Source organism: Primulina eburnea, chromosome 4 (assembly GCF_022965805.1).
Source record: "Primulina eburnea isolate SZY01 chromosome 4, ASM2296580v1, whole genome shotgun sequence".
Lineage (NCBI taxonomy): Eukaryota > Viridiplantae > Streptophyta > Magnoliopsida > Lamiales > Gesneriaceae > Primulina > Primulina eburnea.
In genome coordinates, this window is record NC_133104.1 from 42,574,694 (window position 1) to 42,599,099 (window position 24,406).

General features: G+C 37.9%; 3 protein-coding genes and 2 pseudogenes across 3 annotated transcripts; 2 read left to right on the forward strand and 3 right to left on the reverse strand.

Annotated features, from left to right (window-relative positions):
• The first annotated feature begins 785 nt into the window (after positions 1 to 785).
• Positions 786 to 5,981, forward strand: LOC140830313 (U-box domain-containing protein 34-like; annotated as a pseudogene).
• Positions 5,982 to 6,193: 212 nt separating this feature from the next.
• On the reverse strand, positions 6,194 to 8,108 carry LOC140830314 (tRNA N(3)-methylcytidine methyltransferase trm141-like; annotated as a pseudogene).
• Positions 8,109 to 8,330: 222 nt separating this feature from the next.
• LOC140829196 (glycylpeptide N-tetradecanoyltransferase 1-like) lies at positions 8,331 to 18,452 on the reverse strand. Its single transcript, XM_073192240.1, has 2 exons — positions 18,325 to 18,452; positions 8,331 to 9,913 (listed from the first exon to the last, which is right to left on the reverse strand). The coding sequence occupies exon 2, from the start codon at positions 9,896 to 9,898 to the stop codon at positions 8,588 to 8,590; it is 1,311 nt and encodes a 436-aa protein (XP_073048341.1). The 5' UTR covers positions 9,899 to 9,913; positions 18,325 to 18,452; the 3' UTR covers positions 8,331 to 8,587.
• On the forward strand, positions 9,900 to 16,393 carry LOC140829195 (uncharacterized). Its single transcript, XM_073192239.1, has 2 exons — positions 9,900 to 12,653; positions 12,795 to 16,393. Exons 1-2 carry the CDS (start codon positions 11,115 to 11,117, stop codon positions 14,433 to 14,435), a joined length of 3,180 nt encoding a protein of 1,059 aa, XP_073048340.1. The 5' UTR covers positions 9,900 to 11,114; the 3' UTR covers positions 14,436 to 16,393.
• A 361-nt stretch (positions 18,453 to 18,813) lies between the features above and the next one.
• Positions 18,814 to 23,847, reverse strand: LOC140829198 (casein kinase 1-like protein 2). Its single transcript, XM_073192243.1, has 14 exons — positions 23,570 to 23,847; positions 23,443 to 23,483; positions 22,762 to 22,831; positions 22,526 to 22,674; positions 22,356 to 22,451; positions 22,190 to 22,260; positions 21,968 to 22,029; positions 21,788 to 21,851; positions 21,627 to 21,711; positions 21,426 to 21,552; positions 21,243 to 21,325; positions 21,121 to 21,178; positions 20,836 to 20,957; positions 18,814 to 19,220 (listed from the first exon to the last, which is right to left on the reverse strand). The coding sequence occupies exons 1-14, from the start codon at positions 23,643 to 23,645 to the stop codon at positions 18,942 to 18,944; spliced, it is 1,383 nt and encodes a 460-aa protein (XP_073048344.1). The 5' UTR covers positions 23,646 to 23,847; the 3' UTR covers positions 18,814 to 18,941.
• Positions 23,848 to 24,406: the final 559 nt, after the last annotated feature.

Consider the following 24,406-nt stretch of genomic DNA (forward strand, 5'->3'; position numbering starts at 1 on the left):
ATACGATCCGTGAGACCGTCTCACACAAGTTTTTGCCAAAATAATAATATTATATAATGACATATTATATTCAACTCCTTTCATTACATAAATAAATAAATAATAAAAAAAGTAAAAATCGATGCCTTTGTTTTGTATTTTAATCTCTGTTGTAATATTTGTCTTTTATGTTTAAATTTGAGTGTTAGGTTATACCTTTCATTTTTTTTTAATATAAATTGAGATATTTTTCTTCGAATGTGTAAGGTATCATGTCGAAACTTGATAACAACTGCAAAATTTTATAAAAATATCTGAGTTAAAACTAAAATTTTAGTTCAATTCGAAGGAAAACACCTCTAGTTTAAAAACTATATTATTTCGGTCCAATTTGTAAGTTGGAATATTTCATTTCACCGTATCAAACCGGAATCAAATCATATGCACTTTTTTGTGATTTAAATCGAAGAATTGCACCTGAACCAGAGCTAAGTAATTATGGCTGAATTAAACAACTTTTAAAATTTTATATTTAGAAAAAAACACTTTTTTTATATACAACTATTTGTTATCATCTAATATCTTGAATAAAAGTTGTGAAAATTTATCGAATTAGGTTTGTTATTAGACTTAAAATTGAAGAAAATGAAACCACGCATAATTCATGTATAAATATAGGTTTCTTAATAACAATAACAAAAAAAAAAAACCTCCCATTTTGTGTGTATTCTAGAACCCTATTACAAGGGGTTAAAACTTTAAAATAAAAGAACAAATTTAAGTTTTTTTCAAAAAAAGTCGAGGAAATGGTCTCTCTTCCTGGTGGCCTAAGTGTAAATACATGCATGCAATTCAACTCAACTCAAGACTTGATCTTGATCTTCCAAGTATAGGCCACATTTACGCTTACAAAACAAAATAACAATAAATATTGATGTCGATCATAGTCTTCACATTTCCATCAATTTCTTTTCCCTACACGACAACGTGGCTTCATGGCTGGGCAGGATTGGTAGCGCCACGCAGCAACGGAGACCTCTCTAGGGGCGCCACCATTCCTTCGCCATGCAGCCCTACAACATGGCAAATCATGAACCGACGAATTATTATATTAACATTGCTGATGAAGGGAATATACCCACTGTCGTGGCCATCGACATAGACAAGAACAGCCAACACGCCGTGAAATAGGGCGTCGATAATTTGAAGTTGAACGACAATTGAATCATCCTCCTACATGTTAAATGCACTCAACCATGTTTATCTCCATGTGGGTGCTAGCTTATTTTAATATATAGGGTGGAACTAGCCAAGAGGGAATCAGTTTATCTTATTTGTTATCGAGGGTGGTCTGACTTTAATTCTTTTTATAAGATCTACTTATAAACATTTAACCTTTTTGACTATCATGGGGCAAATTCCCCTCGACCATCTAGCAAGTCCTCTTGTGGCATTCAGGAGTTTGATTTTGAATTCTCAATAGGAGAAATTTGCATAACATGACATTTAATTTGGATTAAATTTGAGCTAATTGTTTATCTTCGACTTTAGTTTAATCCTTAAACTCATGCATCTTAATTGTGTTGGGCAGTGGAATTATATTGATCCCTAAAGAAGGGCGTGCACCAACCCAACCTGAAATGCAGCACTTGTTCCTTCCTTCGCGTGGCTTTTGTGCTCGAAAAGCGCTAATCAACACATAATTGAAACACAGCTTTTGGGGGCTTTCTAGTAGTCTAGTCATTTCTTACTGGGATGTAGTTGGATTTTTGGTAAAAGTGTAACTAACTGGTAACATAATACTATTGAGGTCATGAAATACTACACTGATAGCTAGCTATATGATTTTTCAACTTCTAATTATATGTTTACGGCTTTCAGATTCGTGTATAAGATGTGGTTCTCCACGGCCATGACATAGCAAAAACGCTATGTGAGTATATATGCAGATAATACCACCACCACCATTGTTCTTGGCGCCACAACACGAAACGTTATTTCAAGGTATGTGTACACAAATGATTTGTTTCTTAAACCAGTACTTTTATTCCTCATGATATAATAACATACCTTGGGTCTAAATTATTGGATCGACCTTGACATAGCAGCAGCCAATATGGCCTTTCAACTTGTCTTATAGCAAGGTTTTGAACTTGGAAAGTTTACAGTGTAGATAATGCAGAGTATTTATGTCAAGGTCGATCCAATAATTTAGACGTTACAGTGTAGATAATGCAGAGTTTTCTGTTCCACAACGAATACAGTCATCCATTTTGGGAAAATAAATAGATACATGTGGCAGCAGGGGTAATGGTCTTCTCTGATGGGGGGAAAACAAAATTCTTATATAGATTACTTAAAAGTTAAAGAGAAGTTTCACCTCCATGTATTGAAACGCTCCCATGACTGTGCTTCCATGTAAACCTTCTTACACAGCTTTTGGTGTTGTGTAATAGCAGGGCACTTTGAAATGCAGATGTTCCAAGTTGTGTAGCAAAGTATGCACCTGATTCTTTCTCGGTTTACGTAGTATCAAAGGGTGGAAAAGCTCTGGAAATCAAATCTGCTATGGAACTGGGCACCCCAATCTCTCCTGAGTTTCTTGGGTAAATCAAAACATTCCGGTGAATTGCATTCATCATGGATTTTGCCAATGTGGCATACCATCCTACTATAATTGAGCATACTGAGAGCGTAAACTATTATTGACCAAGTTATATGTACGTCAATTTTTAGGCTTAGTTGGTATCAGAGCTTGTGCATGAGAATTTCATTCTTTTCGACCATATATGAACCCTCGGTTTACCTGCATCTCTCTAAGTGCCTCATCCAGTTGAAATTGGCCAACCTAAACCCGAGTCTCTGCTGCTCCATATCTAGCTACACATAAAGGCACATTAAGGTTAAAAGCTATAAATTAATGGCGGCTCACCACCCGAGACCTCAAGCTTTAAGATATAGTGGAAAATCAAAAGCGTAAAGTGCAACTTTTAAGAGACAAGATGTAATTTATATTTATATTTTATTTTCACATACCATAATACATCAGTTTATTCTTTACGGTTCCAAATGACATTACTGTAGCTCAATTTGGCTCATGAAAAGTAGTTCGCGTGGAGTTGCAGAACAGAGGAGGAAACATCTTTAGATTTGTTAAACAGGCAAAGACCAGTGGATATTATCAAAAGTACATACCCTCAGAATTCACCAAACAACTTCACGGAACATCAGCAAACAGCATCATGAATTAAGCCATTTTTAACTAGCAAGACTCCGTCCCCTCATAGCTCATTGAGCAGCAACGAGTTTCAGAAAATGGTGCAACGGGAAAGCCACTACAAAAGCAAGAATCTTACTTCGGTGAATTCACCATGCAGTAGTTATAATTACACACCCTATGGAAACAACAAAGTGTCGTCTCTTGATTCAATGGGAAGTAATGGAAGTGAGTTGGGGCTCAGCCAGGTAGCTGGTAACAAAATTTCTGGAATTGAAAATGGTCTTATGACTCAAACCTATGATATCTCGATCAATTTCCATCTGGCTCAAGTGATCAATCTTAAGCACACATCTTCAATTCTGATGTTTCCATTGAGTTCTTGGATAATTACAGGGAATCGGATTCTTCCATTAGCTCTAATTCCTCACAAGCAGCTGTAAGTTGTATAGTTTCTCAACTCGCAAGACTACATGGTATAACAGTATTGGACATTGCTCCTTATCATCTTATCATTCGATGATTAAATTAAACCATGATTTCAAACAGAGTTTTATGTCTGATGTCAATAAGACTTATCTTATTGGCTTAAGTTTTGCGTTAAGCTTGAGTTCTAAGAAGATATTACCAAACATCATTCAATCATCATTCAATCGTGTACCTTGACAATTCTTTTGTTGAAACCACATTCCTTATTCTCTTGATAAGGTGTCTGTTTTCTGCTTTTCGTTTCTAGTTCTGCCACAAAATGGTGATGAAATTGGTTAATATTAGACATGATAATGTTGGTTACATCATTTCGTAACACAATGGCTGTGGCAGGAAGCGGAGGATGAATTGAGGAGATTAAAATTAGCTAAAACATGCGACATCAAAGTACAATGCAGCATGCATAGAAGATGCAACTGCTAATGAGAAAGCGATCAGTTTACAATGCCAACATTGCTGTAAAAAAAGACATTTTCTAGGCAAAACTTAATAAAATTATATTTAATTTCAGAAGAGACGCGTAAATCAGAAGTTGCAAATCATGCACAAGAATCTACATTAGCCATAGTTAAAAGATTGAAGCAAAAGTATAAGGCTGCAGTTTTAGTAGCAACTAAGGCTCAACGCATAGCAGAGTTAGAGTCAGAGAGAAGAAGGCATGCTGAAATGAAGTTCAAGCACGGGGCTGATGAGAAACAGACGGCAATGGACGCATTAGCATGCAATGTTATAAAATTTAGGAAGTACTCAATCAATGAGATTGAAGCCGCGACAAATTATTTCTCTGATTCTGATAAAATTGGTGAAGGTGGATACAGGCCGGTTTACAAGGCTTTTCTGGATTACACGCCTGTTGCAATAAAGATTCTGGAGGCCAGATTTTTCACGAGGTCAACAGCAGTTCCAGCGAGAGGTTGGTAGATATTCTATCCTAGAAATATACTAAACCACATAATAAAACTTGACCCTTTTTCAGTTAAGAGGCAACAAATGTCTCTTCCTCTAGATGGGTAAGCTAAATTCAAAGTCGTCGGAAAATGTTCAATAAACCTTTCTGGGGTAATGTACCACATGAACAGATCAAACTCCAATTCATGCTTTCACATCAAGTATACGATGTTCGTAAAAATGGCATTTCCAAGATTACAATGTCAAAAATCGGAATAATCTCAATTTTCTCTCATGTGTACAATTGTTGCAGGTGGAGGTTCTGGACAGCATGAGACATCCACATATGGTTATCCTGTTGGGTGCCTGTCTAGAGAATGGTTGCCTTGTATATGAATACCTGGAAAATGGCAGTTTAGAAGACAGGCTTTACCGTAAAATTGGTACTCCACCATTGTCGTGGAGAGCCTGTTTCAGAATAGCTGCAGAAATTGCAATTGCCTCGAACTTTCTGCATCAGACAAGACCGGAGCCACTTGTGCATCGTGATCTCAAACCTGCCAACATTCTCTTAGACAAACATCATGCGAGCAAGAATAGTGATGTAGGCCTAGCCAGGTTGATCCCACCGCTTCCACTGATACAACTCCTCAGTATCGCATGACATCAGCAGCAGGCACATTCTGTTATATCGATCCAGAGTACCAACAAACTGGGATGTTAGGTAAAATCAGACATATACTCACTCGTTATATAGTTGTTGCAAATCATCACTGCCAAGCCTCCAATGGGTTTGACCCATCAAGTTGAGAACGCAGTTGAGACTGGGAAATTTGACAAAATACTTGATCCAACAGTGAAAGATTGGCCTATGGAGGAGGCTTTGTCATTTGCAGAATTGGCTTTAAAGTGCAGCGAATTAACGAGGAGGGAGCGCCCAGCATCATTAGATTCGGTGATATTGCCTGAACTGGAATGGCTAAGAGACCTGGGATCAGATGTGGAAGGAATATTTATTTATGATGATTCATGAGAACAAAGTTAAGAACGTTCACTCAAGGCAGGATAGTCGGAACAGATTTTTACAAAGACAGATAGATCATACCTTTAAAAGTGGCAAAGGCTCAAACACAACATTAGAAATTGGATTAGCTCTTAAGAGGGCAGAGCGCAGAAGCTTGATGATGAACAAGACATCAGAAGTTGGCTAACAATTTTGCAATTTCCATATGAAAAATTTACCAAATATAATTGAATTTTGTAGACAACTATTTTCTCTCCAATTTGTTAACACAATATAATGTCCTATGCTTGCTTTGTGTTATACAAAAACATACAAAATTATGAAGGGTTACAGACGAAGGATACTTTTTGCCCCTCTTTCTAGCTGTATGTCTCCTGTCCCTGGCAGGTCTTCATCAACTAGCAAGTTCTTTTTGGATAACTCTGATATCGGAAAACAAGCAGGCCCCTATTACTTCGTTTTAATATTAGAAATGAGTTGTGTTTATTCATCAAGAAAACAAGGGAGATTGTGCGGGCTGTTAAATATCTCATTTAACTTGGATTCTGTGGCATTTAATATTTTAATACCTCTAACAAGCCCCATCCATGCCAGACTTATTCTATTTTTATGATATTTAAATTTAGAATCAAGACCCAAACCAAAGTCCTCACCGTTGCATCAAAATAACATACATTCTAGGGGTTTTTGTTCTTATAAATTAGAAGAAATGGATGTCATCAAAGATCAATTTGTTACAGAGTTAAAAGCAAGTTTAGAAAATTTATCTCGATGGCACATATTTTAAAGCATTATTTACCTATGACGTACAAAGCAAGTAAAATACAAAATAGATAAATAACATGAAATGTGTTATAAACACGAACACAACAATGAGGTCGTTAAACACACAAAAATAGGAGCGTTCAATTCAGCTTTTAAAAAAATAATACATGGAGATGTTATTAATTGCCTAATGCAACAAAATCAATTAACCGGCAGCTACAAATTAGTTTACTCCCCATCACAATAATCCAACATCTAACTATACATTACCAAACCTTCACAATTATATTACAGTTCCCCTTGTTAAGGGGTTGAACAATTACGGTAGAAGATAGGCGAGAGAGAGTGAATAAACCTTAACAACTAACAAGAGCCAATGCATCAGATGAGAAATCACAAGCATAAACAAAGAGCTTAGGGTATGTAGCAATCAGAGGAAAGATGGTGTTCCCAGCTCCACAACCCACCTGTAACAAACAGGTCAGAATTTAATTCCCGATCAAGATGTCAAATGGATAGTCACAAACATTTACTTGGCAAAGGTAATCATACAAGCTTATTATCCCAGCAAAAAACGATCTCGTTGCAGTTGCTAAAATTTAGAAAGCAGCTTTCTATGGACCGAAACTAGAGCAATTAGAAAGCTAATGATCAAGACTTGATTTCGCTCAACCTACTCACGTACTATATCTAGATTCTAGACTGTCAATAAGAATACAGCGCCATATTCACAGAAATAAATAACTACAGCATGCGATTCCATTTCGTGAAATTGCTCGATAAACTATCAGCAAAACTGTGATAATATCCGTTCAAGAGAAGGAAGAAAAAACTCGTTAGATACCTTCTCAAATTAGAAAACCATCACTTCTAAAAGCACTTTTCCATCAGCAAAAACACCCCTACCATCACCAGCACCACCATCATTATCTTCCAAAAAGTATTTGCCCCCAATCCTTCTCCAAATAATGCATGTCTTCGAAAAATGGAAACAGGAAATTGCCAAAATAAAAACTAATCCAAGGTCAAAATAGCAGAAAAAACAATATCAGAAGCATAATAACTGATACCCCGCTGGGTAAAAACTTGTCCCAGTACTTGAGCGACTTTCTGCTGAAATGGTGTTCGTAGTCCTCGTAAAAACCACGTTGGCAGAAATATATAGGGACAATGCATGCGTTCGGAAAACAGCGGGAAATACCGGGCGACCCAGACAAAAACGACAGCGTTGCCAGAGTCTCTTCTTCTGCATGTGAATGCGACTTCAATGTGATTGCATAGAACTAGAAGTGCTATTTGTACTGCCTCGAAGGTGACAACTAATCGATTATACCGAGTAAATCTAATTTTTAGGTTTAAAATTTTGCGATTGAGCCTTTTTTGTCAAAACATTTTATTGCAGGGGAGGATTTGATTTGGATGGAGTGTCATGATTTGAGGATAGATTTTAAATCTATCATAAAATCCTTCGTTTCCATACACAATCTAAAATTGTCTCAAAAAATGAGATAAAAGAAAAAGTATACTCAATGACTTCGTGTATATATTATATACATACATGTGTAATTTTTTTAAATATATTAACAAAAGTTAAAGATATTCACAAAGGAGAAACCAAAAATAATGTTTCTTGTTCATTTTGGACAATAAAAATATATTAAGAAATAATACAAGACACCAATATATAAATCAAATAAGTCGTCGTACGCATAGGAATTATTAAACCAGCTGATATTCTCCGTCCATCCCGTGTAGCAGAGAATAACATAGCAAACAAGTTCATCAAAAGATTACAAGTTAAAATTATAAAAGCAGATATGAATTTCACCCCGGTGCAGTATGAATGATGATTGTCTTGCAATTCTTGAATAGGTGATTTAAAAAATCTGGGCCCTGGTTTTGTTAAGTTTAGAGTTTATTGTCCCCATAGAACTTGAACACAATAAAGAGCATGATATTACTGCCTAAATTTACAACAATGAAGCCACGAGTAAATTTCAACGGCATAAATACCAGATAAAATTGTTGGTTAACAAGAACCAAACAAAATGCCAAGGAAATTCGGAAAAGAAAATGATATATTCCCAATCAAAAATTTATCTGTCTTTTTGCTTTGAATCATGTCTAGAACTAACCCAAGATGCAGAGAATGGAGCTGGGAAGACATGTTCGCGTTAGTTAGCAAAATACTCGACCTGCACCAAAAACTGAATTCTAGTCTCAATCTACAAGAGTACAAGCCCAAGTTCTGACGATCTCAATACATGTTTTAGCCGATAGTTGTAGAGGTAGTAGTGAAGTTTCCCGTCTCCTGGACCAAACTTCAGCTCCTTCAAGAATATCTCGTTCTGCATAACATCCAAAGCATTGAAAACATCAAATTCCTCTTTCTTGGCAACAATAAGAACATCGTTCATCAGCTGAAGTAATGGGGTCTTTGTGGACACATTGTAATAAGAATAAGCAGCCTTGAGACTAGAATAGCTAAGGCTACCAAGTATTGAAGAGGGTAAGGTGTAAAAACTACAGAAGTCGGTGATTTCTTGATTATCAGGACTTGCGACCAAGTAACTGTTCACAACATTCTCCCTAGGAAGAAGCCAATGTTCCACATCTAACTCATCAAAATCTGGTGCAACAACAAATTGTTTCAGGTAATTTCTAAGCAAGCGAGTAACTGCAGGGACATCATGGGGTTCCATCTTTCTGAATCCAGGGGTCGCAGTCTGATCTGGTAATTTGTACAGCTTTATCGTTCGGCTCATTGTCATTCTTGGACCAAGCCTAGAAAACCCAACATCGATAAGCTTCTTTGGATTCAAAGATCTATGCCAATATTGACAAGTCGTTATGGGTGTAGGAAGGACAACACCAGCAGTATAGGCAGCTTGCCAGATATTTTCCAAATGAATCCTCCTTGTGACCTCCTTGATCAACACTGGAGCCAGTCTTTTTGATCTAAGCTTCTTGTGGACACACAAAAAATTAACCTCAGCCATCACTACTACATCATTGCGAACACGGATTTTGGCAGGAATCCCAGTAATGAATGCAACCAATTTTTTTGAGCTCTTTACCCTTACTCCAATGTGCCAACTCCTGTAGAAACCAGGAGGGCGCAAAGCCCATTGAAGAAACTCCTTCGAGTAATTAAATCTAAACATGTTCTCGTCATCCTCAACATAGTTATTAGCTAGGAGACTATACACCTCAGCGCACATCTCTTCAGAGTCCATATCACATGTAATCCACTCATAAGGAGTTGGAAGATTATATGGCTCTTGTTTGACTTCTGAAAGCAGTGTTGGCTGCTCAATTGGACCTTCGGGGATGCTCGCGTTCCCAAGATCCTTGAACTGCCCAACAGGTTGGGTTTCCCAAAATTTATGCCTCTTTCCAAGAGAAAGAGACTCTTGGACTTTCTGCGCTAAAGAATCAATTGATACTTCATTTCCACTATCATTCTCATTTTCAGAAGATAAGGTATTATCGCCAGAAATATTGGGGCTTTCAGTCGGTGTCTTGTTATCAGCCATTCTCAAAACCGACGTCTATCATCAATTTAAGAGAGAATGAGGTAGAAAATGAGAGAAATTTTAAAATGAGTATAAAAAATATACTAAAAAAAATCACAGGAAACAGTTATATATCAATGTACGCATCAACAATAGGAAACAGACTAGGAGCTGAATCAAAAAAGATAATTCATCAAAATACAACAAATCCATAAAGCCATAAACACACCATAGTTCCAATTTAATTGTCTCGAAATGAAACTACAGCTTTTCAAACACACCACATGGAGACACAACGAGGGAGTTTTGGGAAAGTCACGCGACAGCACCGTCACTTCCGTCTAATGAAAAATTATTTGTTCTAATATCACAAATTTTAGCACCCCAAAAACACCAAGTCTGCGGCCACGTCAAAGTTTGTGAGTTCGCCAAAGGAACATGCACTATCACATAAACTGGCACGCAATCCAAATTTATCAAAACACAGAAAATCATTAAACAAAGTTAACATGAATATCCGCATAATACTTCTGTTTGGGCTAAAAATAATTTAATTACAAGCCCAAGTTAATTCTGAAGCCCAATTAAATAAGCCCATAACAGACTAATTCTTAATCGATTCAAAACTGATCACTGAGCGCGGAAGAGAAAAAGAACGTGGGAGGATAGGTAGAAATCGTGGCATTAATGGAGCAGATAGTGGAGATCATGGGGGAGTGGAGAAAGAGGACACAGCGGCTAGGAAGAAAAAGGAGATCGGCAACACAACACAACACAACTCAACTCTACAGACAAATCTGCAAAAGCTCGGCTAACACAACGAGAGGGACACACAACACAACTCAACACAGACAAACTCTGCAAATATTCTCTGCAAATTTCCAGTCTTCAAGCATTATTTTTCAAGCTTTTCAATAGTTGTTCTAGCATTCACGTTTTAGATTTCAGCAACAAATTATTATATTTTTCATGTCTTTGATGAATTCCTACAGTTTTGTAAATGCAAAATCATGTCAGGGGTTTATTTCCATCACTTTCCAATAGTTTTCTTAATTTTGGCATCGCATATGTTTTAGGAGATTAGAACCAACGATCAAATTTAGAATTTACCGTCGTTTGATTTTAGAAGTTAGATTTTTACCATTTTCACACAAATCGGTGCACTTCGCACCTGGCACGCCCGCAACACCAAATATTGTGCAAACATATTTTTGGCACGCCCGGTGGGACCATCACTATGCCGCCAAGAAGAAAGGAAAACGTGAATCAGGAGGGTGGGGAGTCTCTGGCGAATCAAGAGGGAACTCAAGCGCCTCAGCCAGAACAACACGTTGTTGAACCACAGGTTGAAGAAATGGATCTACAGATTTCTACTACTAATGACCAAGTCTCAAACAGGGTGATTGGAGAACTGACTGATACAAAGATTGAGGAAATCTCACTGGCATTATCTAAGGCGATGGCTGACTGTTTGAAATCCATTTTGTGTAAGCCGAGTAAGTCCCTTCGAGGAGAGCAAAATACTACTGGCAAAGAGGCTGACCAAGGAAGCAAACAAGTCCAGGGAAGTAATCAATTCACTGAACTCGACCAGGGAGTGGGACATTCAAAGGCTGGCGATGCTCGCCGCCCAGAGTTCGCACCCCCAAACCAACAGGAAGAAAGGTACACGCCTTCACATAACAGGGAGGAAACTTTAGGTGGAAGAGTTCGGCCATATCCACGTACAGATGGAGTGGGGAGTTCGAAACAACCTGTTAACCAAGTCCATGCGATTACTAATCCTTTGTATCAACCAAGAATGGATGATGATATACCACACTTGGGTTATCAGGGAGTTGATGGAAGTTTTCAAGGATGGAATGCTGGTTACAGTACAGGGGCTCAGACTCGGGGGGCAAACTATTATCACCATCTGCTCCCCAACAGAAATGCAGCAGTGATCGATCATGATGTGGTGAGAGAAACTGTTCAAGAGCTATATGGGCCGGCCTTGAGACAAATTGGCCGCCCAAAATTTCTCAAGCCATACCCCGACTACGTAGATGTCAACAATCCATTTCCCAAAGGTTACAAGGTACCAGATTTCAGCCTATTTTCTGGAGAAAATAGTCAATCTAGCCTTGAACACATTGCAAGGTTCACTATAAGGTGTGGGGAGCTGGAAAACTTGGAAAACTTTACTAATTTGAAGCTGAGATTGTTCCCAAATACCCTTACTGGCACAGCATTTTCTTGGTATGCCACACTTCCCCGAAACTCAATCTTAAGTTGGCGAGATATGGAGAAGAAATTCCATACTCAGTTTTACCGAACTGAGCATGAGGTGTGCATCGCTGATTTGTCAAGGATGTCTCAGAAGAAAGAAGAAACAATTGATATGTTCATTGATAGGTTTAAGAAAACAAAGAACATGTGCAAGGTGTTTCTGCCAGAGACTGAGTTTGTCAAAATAGCCCAAAAGGGGCTAGACTTTGAGCTCCAGAAGAAGTTTCAAGGTATGGAATTCAGAGATTTTTTTGAACTTGCAGCAAAGGTTGGGGAGTACGAGGAACTATTGACAGAGGAGTCGGCTAAGAAGAAAACAACAGTGAGCTCTTATTACCAAGAGGTAGAAGAGATTTCCCTGGCCGAGATTCGATCGAACGGCTCGTGCATAGTCCCTTTACTCAAGAGAAAATCCACAGAGTCAGATAGGAAGAGCACCACCCAACCTCCTAAGGACATGCAGTACACATTTGATGTTTCCAAGACAGACGACATATTTGATTTTCTGGTTAAAGAAAAATTCATCACTTTTCCACCCGATCATCAAATGCCTGCTAAAGACGATTTGAAAAGTCAAGAATACTGTAAGTATCATGACTCATATAATCATTCCACTAAATTGTGTTGGGCTTTCAAAAATATTTTGCAGGACAGAATTAACCATGGAATCTTGAAGTTCCCTAACAAACATGATTCCATGGCAGTGGATGATGATTCTTTTCTCCCAGTAGCTTCTGTTCATGTGAATGTGACAGATTTGAAGAATCTTCTCAAGGAGAAAAGAAGCCGATCCTTTGCAGTGAAAGACCTAATAATTAAGAAATGTTGGATCCCAAAGGGTCAACTGTTTGAAGCTAATGGAAGGAATAATACTGATCGAGTAAGAACAGTTCAACAGCATTTCCCTAGAAATATTGGTGAATCCGCGGCCTATCGGCCGAGGAACCAACATTTCTTCGAGAGACCAGTGCATGAGAATCAAGGGTTCAGAGGGGAGTCATCTTGCAATCAATACCAAAGATACTCGAACAAGAGAGATACATATGGAGTAGAGCCGCGACAGATGGAAATCAACAAAAAGTCAGCTGACCAAGATAGAGAGTGGCGTGTGGATGAAATATCAAAAGGAAAAATGATTGAGAGCAGGAGAGAAAGGCCCAGATACGTCCTTCCAGCTAGAGGGGAGTTCAGTGAGTCTTGGAGGATGGCCCAACACAAAACGTTCCCTAGGCCACCGACTAGGACTCAAAAGAGACGGCTATTGAGAGAAAGAGCTATTGCAAGGAGAGAAGAGTCAGCTAAATTGAGAAAAAAACCCACAATTGATAGTCCAGTCATCAGAGATCAGGTGGGGAGTAAATCCAAGTTTGGAAGATCGGCTACTGAGGATAAGTTAGTAGACGCTGATGACGATCTGTTAAGTGAGGAGGACGATCAAAGAGAAAAAACAATCAATTTTTACGTTGGAGAGTTTCACATCACTGTGGATTGTGCCACAGGAGTAGTGATACTACCTCAGAGATTTAAGATGATGGAAGAAGAGGATGGGGAGTTGATGTCCCAAGAATCAGTGCAAAAGAAAGAGCATGCAAATAAACTCCCTGAAGGGAGTTCAAGAGTGATTATCAAGCAGGGCCACCCAAATAAGCCCCAACAGGTGATACTTGAGAAACCTACACCGGCCATGACCAAGCACATCAGGCCATTGTACATCAAGGCCCATGTCAATGGGAAACCAGTGTCTAGGGTCTTGATTGACAATGGCTCAGCTGTGAATGTTCTTCCGGTAAGAATGTTGAAAAGTCTCGGCAAAAATGAAGAAGACTTGATTCCTTCGGAAGTTTCGGTTGCTGCATTTACAGGGGAAACTACCAAAACCATTGGGGTATTCCCCGCTGATGTTACTGTGGGGAGTATGTCATCTTTATGTGCATTTTTCGTGGTAAACTCCTCCGCCAACTTCCAAGCGTTGTTAGGCAGAGATTGGATCCATGCAAACCAGTGCATACCATCCTCAATGCACCAGCTTTTGTTATTTTGGAAAGGGGATGACGTGGAGGTCGTAGAAGCGGATGGACAACCCTTTCAAACAAGTGCAAGTGCAGTGGAGGTCAGATATTACAATGGGGATTTTGGGCCTATCAAAATTCGTAGCAACAGCAAGAAAGAAAATCCGTTGTACATGCAAACACCAACTCCAAGCTCGGTGTTGGAAAGAATCCTCAAACCTACTGTTCTCGTGCCGTCTAGGCCGATAATTCAGCCGCTGATTGAGGAGATTGATGGTTGATTTGAAACAGAAAGAAAGAGAGGTAGCTGCAACCTCTATATGGAAGGCGCATGTGCAGCAAGTACTGGACAAAGTAGTGGGAGAGGAAGCATGGGACACCTATGGAACCGAGGTTGTCCACGAAGAGGAATACGAGGAGGATGAACTCCAAGTTGATGAATTGTTGATGGCGCCATCTCAAATGGAAGATGGCCAACACGAAGTGCAAGACCCGTTGGAAGAGATCAACTTAAGAGAATTTGATGATCCTAATATGGTATATGTGAGCACATTGCTGGAAGAAGGAATTAAGCAAGATTTGATCAGCTTGTTAAGGGAGTGAGTAAAGAGAACAGAAAGGCTAATATCCAGCGGGGAGTTGGCATTTGAGGCCACTTTGGCATTGTTTCGAATAATTAAAATCCGAGTTCTTAGTAGCTTTCATTCTGGTTGGAAGGAAATTACATGGGATGAGATTTCATACCACCAAAACATGGCTGGAAAGAGTTCCGGAGAATGAGGAGTTAAAGCTCACCAAACGAGGCAACAACGATGAATGAAGAAATAAAAGAGCAGAATGAGAACACTGTGCAAACAACAGAAGAGTATGGAAGTTTTGCTTTAATATAAGAGTAGGCTTACTGGCCACTTTTGTATACGTGTAGTTCGTTATTTCGAGACGTCATATGATGTGAGCCTCGGGGCCACTGATGTAAATATCCATTGTTTATGATTCAATAAAGAAACTGATAAAATGAAATCGTCCAGCAGACCATTTTCATCATTTTGGAGGTATCTTGTTTCATTAGGGAGTCAGGTAAGGAAATAAAAGCAAACAGAGAGGCTGATATTAAGCAGGGAGTTGACCTTTGGAGCTACTTTGGTATGCCTATGTTCTTTATTACTTACATATTGTGAAATATGGATAACAAAGTGGACTCTATAGCCACTTTCAGGGCCACAGTAGCTTTCGTGCTACTTGAAAGGAAGTTAAGTATGTGGGGAGTTGGCCTTATGGCCACTTTTACGTAAATTTGATTGATGTTTTTATTATTCTTATGTTACGAGGAATCATTGATAAGGTAGGCTATACAGCCACCGTATAAATGATTGATTGCATGTGCAATGACAGGCTCGTGAAGTAGGCCTTTAGGCCACTTAGAATATGGCAAGAAAGACCACACTGAGCGGGTAGTTGAGCTCACCGAGCGGAACAACGAATAATAAAGGAAGAACATAAAAGAACAAGGGCGCTATGCGAGCCACAAGAGGACCCAGAAGCGGACTTTGGTATGAAAATAGGCTAACTAGCCATTTTTGTATGTGTTTAGTTCTCTATTGTAAGACTTGATTTGAAGTAGGCCTTAGGGCCACCAATGAAAATATCTGTTGGTTATGATCAAATGAAGTTGGCCAGTAGGCCACTTTTATCATATTGGATTCATTTTGTTTCGATAGGGAACCAGGGGAGGAAATAATTGCGAGCGGGGAGTTTTAAGCCAACATATGGTTTTGATTGAAAATATTGAAGTGAAGTGGGTTAAGTGGATTAAAAACGAATAGAAAACCCATTCCCAACATCCAATACACAACACCCCGTACAAATCCACCTTCGTTCCACATCCGTCACCCAACAACCACAACACCAAACCAACAGTCAACAACTCAAAGGCGGAATCACCGCATGCAAGAACAGTAAATAAACGTGTATGCGGGAAAGGGGTCCAACTGAAGTGCAATGCATGCAAATGGCTGCTTGGGTATGGGGAATGTGACCCAAGTGATATGCAACACACAAAGAAAATATTAGAGTTACCTCTTGGCTACCAATTCATGGCCATATGCACGTTCATTGAACAAGAGAGTCAGTGATCTAGCGGGGAGTTATGCCAACACATGGCTTGAATCAGTTGTTTGTCGGTGGGGTACACAAAACCACCCAACTCCCCACAGGAACTCGATACTAGAAAAGAAACAAAGGCAGTGGCATGTAAACATCTACAAGGAGCCAACATGGAAATAACATAGAGTAACATGGCAGTGATCAATATTGTGGCAAACCAGTCGTCATTCCCTCAAATTTCTCCAGGAGAGTCAAAGTGCCTCAGGGTTAATAATGCAAAGCAGAAAGAAATAAAGAGTCTACTCCAATCAAGACAACAAGAAATTTCAAGGAAGAATAGCATCACATAGTACTCGAGAAAAATGGAGAAAGATTACCAATAGCTGTAGAAGAAGCAGAAACAACCGAAGGAAAATCTTGTAAGGTCGTGGTAGCCGCAAAACCATGGCTCGAGAAGATAGTAGTGTTCGCTCTTGCAGGGCGAGCAGATTCCGATAGAAGCTGTGGTGAACCGGGGAGCCATGACGGTTGGGGAGTCTGTCTAGCCGAGAATGAAAACAACAAAATTTTAATGTATTTCTCATTGGAGCAAATTCACAAACACCATGAAGGCACAATGGTGAAGAGGGGTTGTGGCCAGATTTTAAAATCTAGAAATTGAATGAAGAAAGTGAGGTGTGGGATTATGCAAGATGGAGTAGGAGAAACGCCGGCGAAGGAAATGCGAGCAAGCTCTAAGGGCAGCGATCTTCCAGCGGCAACGAGAGTAATCGGACAAAGGAGAGGCAGAGAGGTTGAAGAAAGTGGGATAGGGAGTTTTGAATCTGGAGAATGAAGAAAGCGGAAATGAAGAAAACCAAGAGACAGTGGCTTGAAATCCAATTGTGAATGGGCTTGGGTTATTCAGCCCACTATCATAAGCCCAACTCACATACAGATAAAATCACGGGCCGCTACAAGTACAATTAAAATTGGGCTCATACACAAGCATTTTGGCCCAATGGGCCAATGCTTGCGGGGGGCAATTGTTTGGGCTAAAAATAATTTAATTACAAGCCCAAGTTAATTCTGAAGCCCAATTAAATAAGCCCATAACAGACTAATTCTTAATCGATTCAAAACTGATCACTGAGCGCGGAAGAGAAAAAGAACGTGGGAGGATAGGTAGAAATCGTGGCATTAATGGAGCAGATAGTGGAGATCATGGGGGAGTGGAGAAAGAGGACACAGCGGCTAGGAAGAAAAAGGAGATCGGCAACACAACACAACACAACTCAACTCTACAGACAAATCTGCAAAAGCTCGGCTAACACAACGAGAGGGACACACAACACAACTCAACACAGACAAACTCTGCAAATATTCTCTGCAAATTTCCAGTCTTCAAGCATTATTTTTCAAGCTTTTCAATAGTTGTTCTAGCATTCACGTTTTAGATTTCAGCAACAAATTATTATATTTTTCATGTCTTTGATGAATTCCTACAGTTTTGTAAATGCAAAATCATGTCAGGGGTTTATTTCCATCACTTTCCAATAGTTTTCTTAATTTTGGCATCGCATATGTTTTAGGAGATTAGAACCAACGATCAAATTTAGAATTTACCGTCGTTTGATTTTAGAAGTTAGATTTTTACCATTTTCACACAAATCGGTGCACTTCGCACCTGGCACGCCCGCAACACCAAATATTGTGCAAACAACTTCATCACTCAATTTTTACAGGATTTAAGCAAGCAGTGACTGCAAGACAATGAAACTGTACCCAGTTAAACGATACAAACACATTCCTACTAGGAGAACATCCGCTTACACATTAAAGCTACAATTTTCAGAAGTATTGAATCCAGATTTCAAAAAAGTAATAAATCACACGTAAAAGAAAATAGCTTAACGAATTCCATATGATCCATTCAATCACGAAATGCCACAAATTTGTTCTCAGGCGACTCGTCTTAAATGTAAAAATAAAATAAAAAATGACCGCAGAGTTTAAGATCTGAATCAGGAAAACCAACACGTAACAACTCTAATAATATTATTGAAGCGAAGTTGCGAGATTGTATACCTATGTTAACTTCGATTTGGAAATCTTGGTGAAGATCTAGGGCTTTGGAAAGCCAATTTTGGTTCAAGCAAGTTGACGAGAATGATACTTCAAATGGTTCGCATATAGCATGTGACCCACGCTTTTGATAAAGTGTTTCACTTTTAATGTTTTTTATTTGAAAAACGTTATACTTCAATTTTTCTCTCATCAAAGGCGCATTTTTAGTCTCGTCTTGTATGCGCTTTCACAAAATAGTAGATTTGTGTTGATATTTACTTTCCAGTCCCAACACTATGAAATCAATGTGGTAACTATATATAAATGTGAAAAACGTGTATTGCTGAAAATAATTTATAAAATATTAGTTTGGAATAATAATAATTGAGATTGAAAATGTGTTTGCGAATATATATGCATGACAAGAGAAGTATGGTAAATCTTTTCATCTGGTGCTGCAATTTTGTGATCTTGTACTCGTTTTGATAGGTTCAAATAATCAGCATCATGTTTTAAATTCAATTTCTTCGCAATTTCTTCCTTGGAAAGAAAAACAGATGCCCCGAAGTGTTAATAGATGTATGTAGCATTCCACCTATTTACACTTTACAGAGGGAAAAAGCGGAAAAAACAGCAAGCTAATATTGCACCCTTCCATTGTTGCCAAAGTTCAGGGTCTCCATTCCTTTCAATGTAGATTCAAAACTCTTTATGTTGGGGGGATTTCCTGAAGAAGAAAAGCGAGTCTGATCCAATCGTGTGAAGCTTGAACTTTTTTGGAGTGCACTTGGGCTAGCACCTGCTGTACGGGAGCGTGAACGGTCAGGACCTTGGCCAGAAATCTCAGGCTCGCGACTGGTTGGCACAGCAGGTCGTCTTGAAGATGAAAGTTGTCGCAAAATGTTGGTACTAGATGACTATAAAAAGAATAGGAAAATGAAACATTACTAGAATAGAAAAACTTTGTGCACACAAACTTGCACAATTCGAAATTAAAGGGAACCTCATATAAGAGAAGCATGCAAAGTGAAATAGTAAAAGGACAGAAAAAAAATCTCCAAAATCTGGTCTCGTTTGGATTGAGTAATTTGGATTCGAGGGAGTTATTTGACGCATGGATTTTAAATGACTCAAGTTTGGGAGAATCTAAGATCCGCTACATGAATAGCGAAAACAAGTTTAAAATGAGAGGGAAGGAATTTCAAATCCATCGAATTCCAAAGCATCCAAGCGAGTATGATTGATTTATATAATAAATTCAAATCCTTTGATTTCAAATCTTTAATCCATCTACACACCCTTAGGGAAGCCAACTCGAGCTCAAGATAGTGAACATATTCATAGAAAAACAAATTATCACACCTAAGATGAGCACGTAAGCCCAAACTCAAACTCGACCTCAAGGTTCAGTACTTTGAGTTCAGGCTTTTTTGAGTCAAGTTTGAGTTTGTGAAATTTCACAAGCTCAACTCATTTACAGCTATTGGCACCATGACACGGGGAGAAGAAAGGGACGTGGTGATGTAATACAATCGAAAACAGATAAATAAAAAATGTAGGTAAGTGTATCTTAAACAAAATTTAATAGTTCAATTTAAATTTTCCCATAATATAAGTCAAAAGAGAGTAAGAGAATTAATTATATCATAAATATTAACTAAGAGAGAAATTATGTGCTGGATTTTTGTTGTCAAGCATTTACAAGTGCTCTTCAGTTAGGCACTATTGGGAACATGCGTCTTTGAAAAAAAAAAAAGGAAAGAAGCGAGAACGAGGAAGAGGGGAAAAAAATAGAGCTAGGGAGGCAGTGTGAGAAAAATAAAATCCAAGCCTTGTAACCGGTCGATCACCACGTGTTTAGTGCTGCTGTTGGAGAATGGGCGTTTACATAGAAAGATTTTTCATTAACGGTGTGCTGCCATCTTATTGCAACACTTCATGTTAAAATTCACGAATGTTGTTATGTTTCAATTCTCGGTACTCGCCCAGTAGATGGGGCTCTCTGATGGAGCAGGTAACAGGTTTTGGAATCGATCTAAAAGGGGTTAATTCTTGTACAGGGCTGGTGCAAAATGAATGACATCAAAACTTTTGCTTTATGTATATTTCCAGAAATTACAGAATGTGCACTCTCTCTTTATCTTTGGGTGTTACCATGATTTTGCTTGTCAGACGAATTTTGGGGCATGAAACTTGAATGTAAGGCAAAGGCAAAGAAGTAGTATTCTCATTTTGTAGTAAGCAGATAGGTTTATAATTACTAAATTATGTTGGTATATCAGGGATGTTGTGGCATAGTGATATTATTTGCTATGGAAATGCATATATCTGTGTATGTATATTTTGCACAAAAGCAACTGTATTTTGTAATTTTTTTCTTTTGAGAAGGATGAATTGCTGGATATTTTGGAATTCCAATATTTTTGGGGAAACTGTGTCCAAATTTTCATTAGAAAAAAGTGTTGGTGTGTATTAAGTTGTAAAGACATGGCGTGCAACAGGTGAGGGGGAGGAGCGTAGAAGAGTTCTTACTTCTTTACCCTTGGCTGAGTTAGCTATTGGGTCTTTCTGCCTAGATAAGCTTCCAGAATCCAAAAATTTTCTGCCACGAGTAGTATTTGCAGACCAACCAAGGGTATTCTCTTCTTCACCACCTGAAAAAATTAGCGCCAGCATTACAAATATTCACATAAAAGATAGCTAAATTACCAAACAAAGGCACGAAAAAAGGCTCTAATCTCTGTACGTAACAAATGACTCATTCCACACCGAGTAGCTAATTATCATAGGGCAAAACAATAAATGCACAAGAGTCACCTGATGGCCTATCAATATTTGCATTGCGCATTCCCGAACTTGTGCCAGCAGCGGGGCCCTATTAAAAAAATTCATTGTATTTGAGACAACAGAGGATAATCTAAAACTATGATGTTGCTTACAAGGACCCCAAGGGGAGATTTGGTGAGCTGGGATTGCTGAAAGTTCAAAATTGTCCAGTCATAAACGTAATCAAATTGAAAACCTGACAGAAGAAGCAAGCATAGATAGATGAAGAAGCTGAATAGGTAACACTTGAATTCCAATAGCAGGTAATATTGGAGTGCAAGGATACACAAACAAACCTTCGCGAATAAAAAGGTCACGGAAAATTCTCTTTAAATAGGTATAATCTGGTTTATCATCAAATCTAAGAGAACGGCAATAATGAAAGTAAGACGCAAACTCAGCAGGGTAACTGCGGCACAAAGTCTGAAAAGGATAGTTTTATAAAGTCAGGGAGGATTACCAGAAGAGAGGATAATAAATGTCAAATTGTCAGTTACCTCGATAGAGGTTGAAACTTTCTTTTCACAAATTCTCTCGTACTTCTGTTTCTTGGTTCCAGCCTTCAGCCCCTGCCAAGGAAGACTGCATATTGCCCGGACAAACAGACATGTCAATGTGTCAAAGTCGGGGAAATTGAGCATTTCAGATCAAGATATACCTTCCCCTTAAGAAGTACATGAAAACATATCCAAGTGATTCCAGATCATCCCTGCGACTCTGTTCTATGTATTGGCAAATGCAGCAGAACAAATCAAGCATAAACTCAATGCTTATCCAAAAACCCTTATATCTAAAAGTTCAAGCAAAAAGAAAACAAAAACTTCACTCGCGTGCATACCAATGCCAAGATGTGTATTCATGCTTGCATATCTGGCTGTTCCAGTCAAATTTTTATTTTCCCTGCATCAAGTAGATGCCGTTTGATTAACTAAAATGGATACCATAAGCCCTTATCAAATATATAAAGAAGAATAATTGTGCACAAATAATCTTTCAAAAGATAGCGCTGAGAAACTTGCGATCTTAGCCAGATAATCTTTCCATATATATGATTTCTCACCTATACGGAATGTGCCTATGCGTTGATGAGTCTCTATATTTCTTGGCAAGCCCAAAATCAATTGCGAAAACCTGCATGTAAATTGATGAAGCAATGGATTTGGGAAGATCGTTAGAAGCCATCAAAAGCTGGAAAATAAGAAAACTCAAACTTAAGCATTGATCACCTGATTTGCACGCCTTCCCAAACCCATTAAAAAGTTGTCAGGCTTGATATCCCGATGCAGGAAAGACTTGGAGTGAACAAACTCAACACGATTAATCTGAAAACAAGGAAATACTTGAACATAAATCATCGAGAACATTAATATAAAAGCAAGCAAACAGAATATCATACCATTTGATCTGCCAGTATCAACACTGTTTTAAGTGAAAGCTTCCGACTACAGAAGTTAAACAAGTCTTCAAGACTAGGTCCCAGTAAATCCATAACAAGAACATTATAGTCTCCCTCTACTCCAAACCATCTGATATATGGAATTCCAGCTACAAAATTTAAATGTACACGCATAAAAAAAATGAAAATGACAAAAAAAAAATCCAACTACTAAAACAATAAAAAAGGATCATTACTTCCTCCTTGAAGTAATCTGTACAACTTTGACTCATACATTAACTGAGGATGTTTAGTCTTGACATTTTCCTGAAAACATGACCAGATAAAGTGATTTTTAATTTCCGGTCAAACAAAACAATAACCTTTAACTTATTGTTTGCCAAGACACCCACGAAAGATATGTCCTTAAGCATTGATATATCGTTTTGTCTCTGGCTCGATATCACAAAGCAGCAGGACATGTATCACAGAGCATCAGGACCAAAATACAAGTTTGTACAGGTACCAGATCCCCATTCTAAAACCCAGGATACTCGGAATAGTGCCTTTTAACTCTTTCTTGCATGGAAACATTTTCATCGCCCAATAAACTTTTATTCGGTTATAAAACAAATATTACTTTTAAAAACTCCAACATAGAGCTATCTATTACTAAACAAATGGCCGATTTTTCCTTGACGTAGACTCTTGTGGTTAAATAACTCTCTTGGATTTTTATCATCTTTCTTTATTCGTTTTTCATAAAGAAAGCCGCAATTTTTCCTTCAGTAATCGATTGCTTCGGAGAACCCACAACATGGCAAATTACATGTAAAAAAATGTCATAATTAAGACAAGTACCAAAACAGAATAACCTTACAAAGAATAATATCAATGGTAAAAAAAAAATCGAATAAAACAAGCTTCCGATCACTCACAAGCTTAATGGCAACCTCTTCATTCGTCTGAATATTAGTACCTGAAAAAGCAAAGAGATTAAAATAAAATTGATAAAAGTAAAGAATCCATACAATTCAAACAACGAAAAGTAAAATCTAGACATACCTAAATAGATCTCTCCGAACGAGCCACTCCCAATTTTCCGGCCCAGCCGAAATTTATTCCCCACACGCGGTTCCATTCCAATTCACAAATCGAAATAAACCCTAATTAAAAGAATTTACCCAATCCAAAAAATTAAATTTTGAAGATTTTCAGGTTCCCAGAGAGAGGAACAGGCCTGGTATTGCGACAATTTATGTGATACAATCAATACGATTCACCGGTAGCTACTTCTGTCATCGCGCTTTGATCTATTCGTCCAACACGGAAGCAAACTTAAGTTTAGGTTGCAATAACTTATATTATTTAATTCAAAATTTAATATTATATATATTCCATATTTATTATTATTATATTCTAAAAAACATTTTGAAATAACTATCTTGGTATAATCATTTTAAAATTGTGGCTAATATCTTAATTTTAATTAATTTATTATTTACTTATTTGATTAATTATTCAATAAAAATAAAAACAAAAGTAGATAATATATTTTTAACTAAATAAATAAATATTTGTAGATAATACAAAATATATGTTATTTATAAATTTAACGTAATCTGAGTTTTAAAAAAAAGATGTGATCTTGAGAAAAACCGATCATATACCACATATATACTTCTTTTACTTAGTGTATATAAATATTCTTCGTTTTTCCTTTGGCTTTGATATGTAAAAACAAGTGATTGACTTTCTAAAAGAAAAGTAGATGCATTAATCAATCATTTGCAAATTTCATGGCATTGTCTTGTGTCTTTATATTGATTAAAATTAAAATACTGCTTATTTATTTAATAATTTTAAACAATCCAATCAACTCATCAAGTTGACGAAAACTTA

Coding starts and splice junctions, on each gene's coding strand:
- LOC140829196 (XM_073192240.1), bottom strand. CDS start 9,898: ATGGCTGATAACAAGACACCGACTGAAAGCCCCAATATTTCTGGCGAT.
- LOC140829195 (XM_073192239.1), top strand. CDS start 11,115: ATGCCGCCAAGAAGAAAGGAAAACGTGAATCAGGAGGGTGGGGAGTCT. Junction 12,654..12,794: donor ACGACATATTTGATTTTCTG/GTTAAAGAAAAA, acceptor AATATTTTGCAG/GACAGAATTAACCATGGAAT.
- LOC140829198 (XM_073192243.1), bottom strand. CDS start 23,645: ATGGAACCGCGTGTGGGGAATAAATTTCGGCTGGGCCGGAAAATTGGG. Junction 22,675..22,761: donor CAGATTACTTCAAGGAGGAA/GTAATGATCCTT, acceptor TAAATTTTGTAG/CTGGAATTCCATATATCAGA. Junction 21,326..21,425: donor TGACCTTTTTATTCGCGAAG/GTTTGTTTGTGT, acceptor TTCTTCTGTCAG/GTTTTCAATTTGATTACGTT.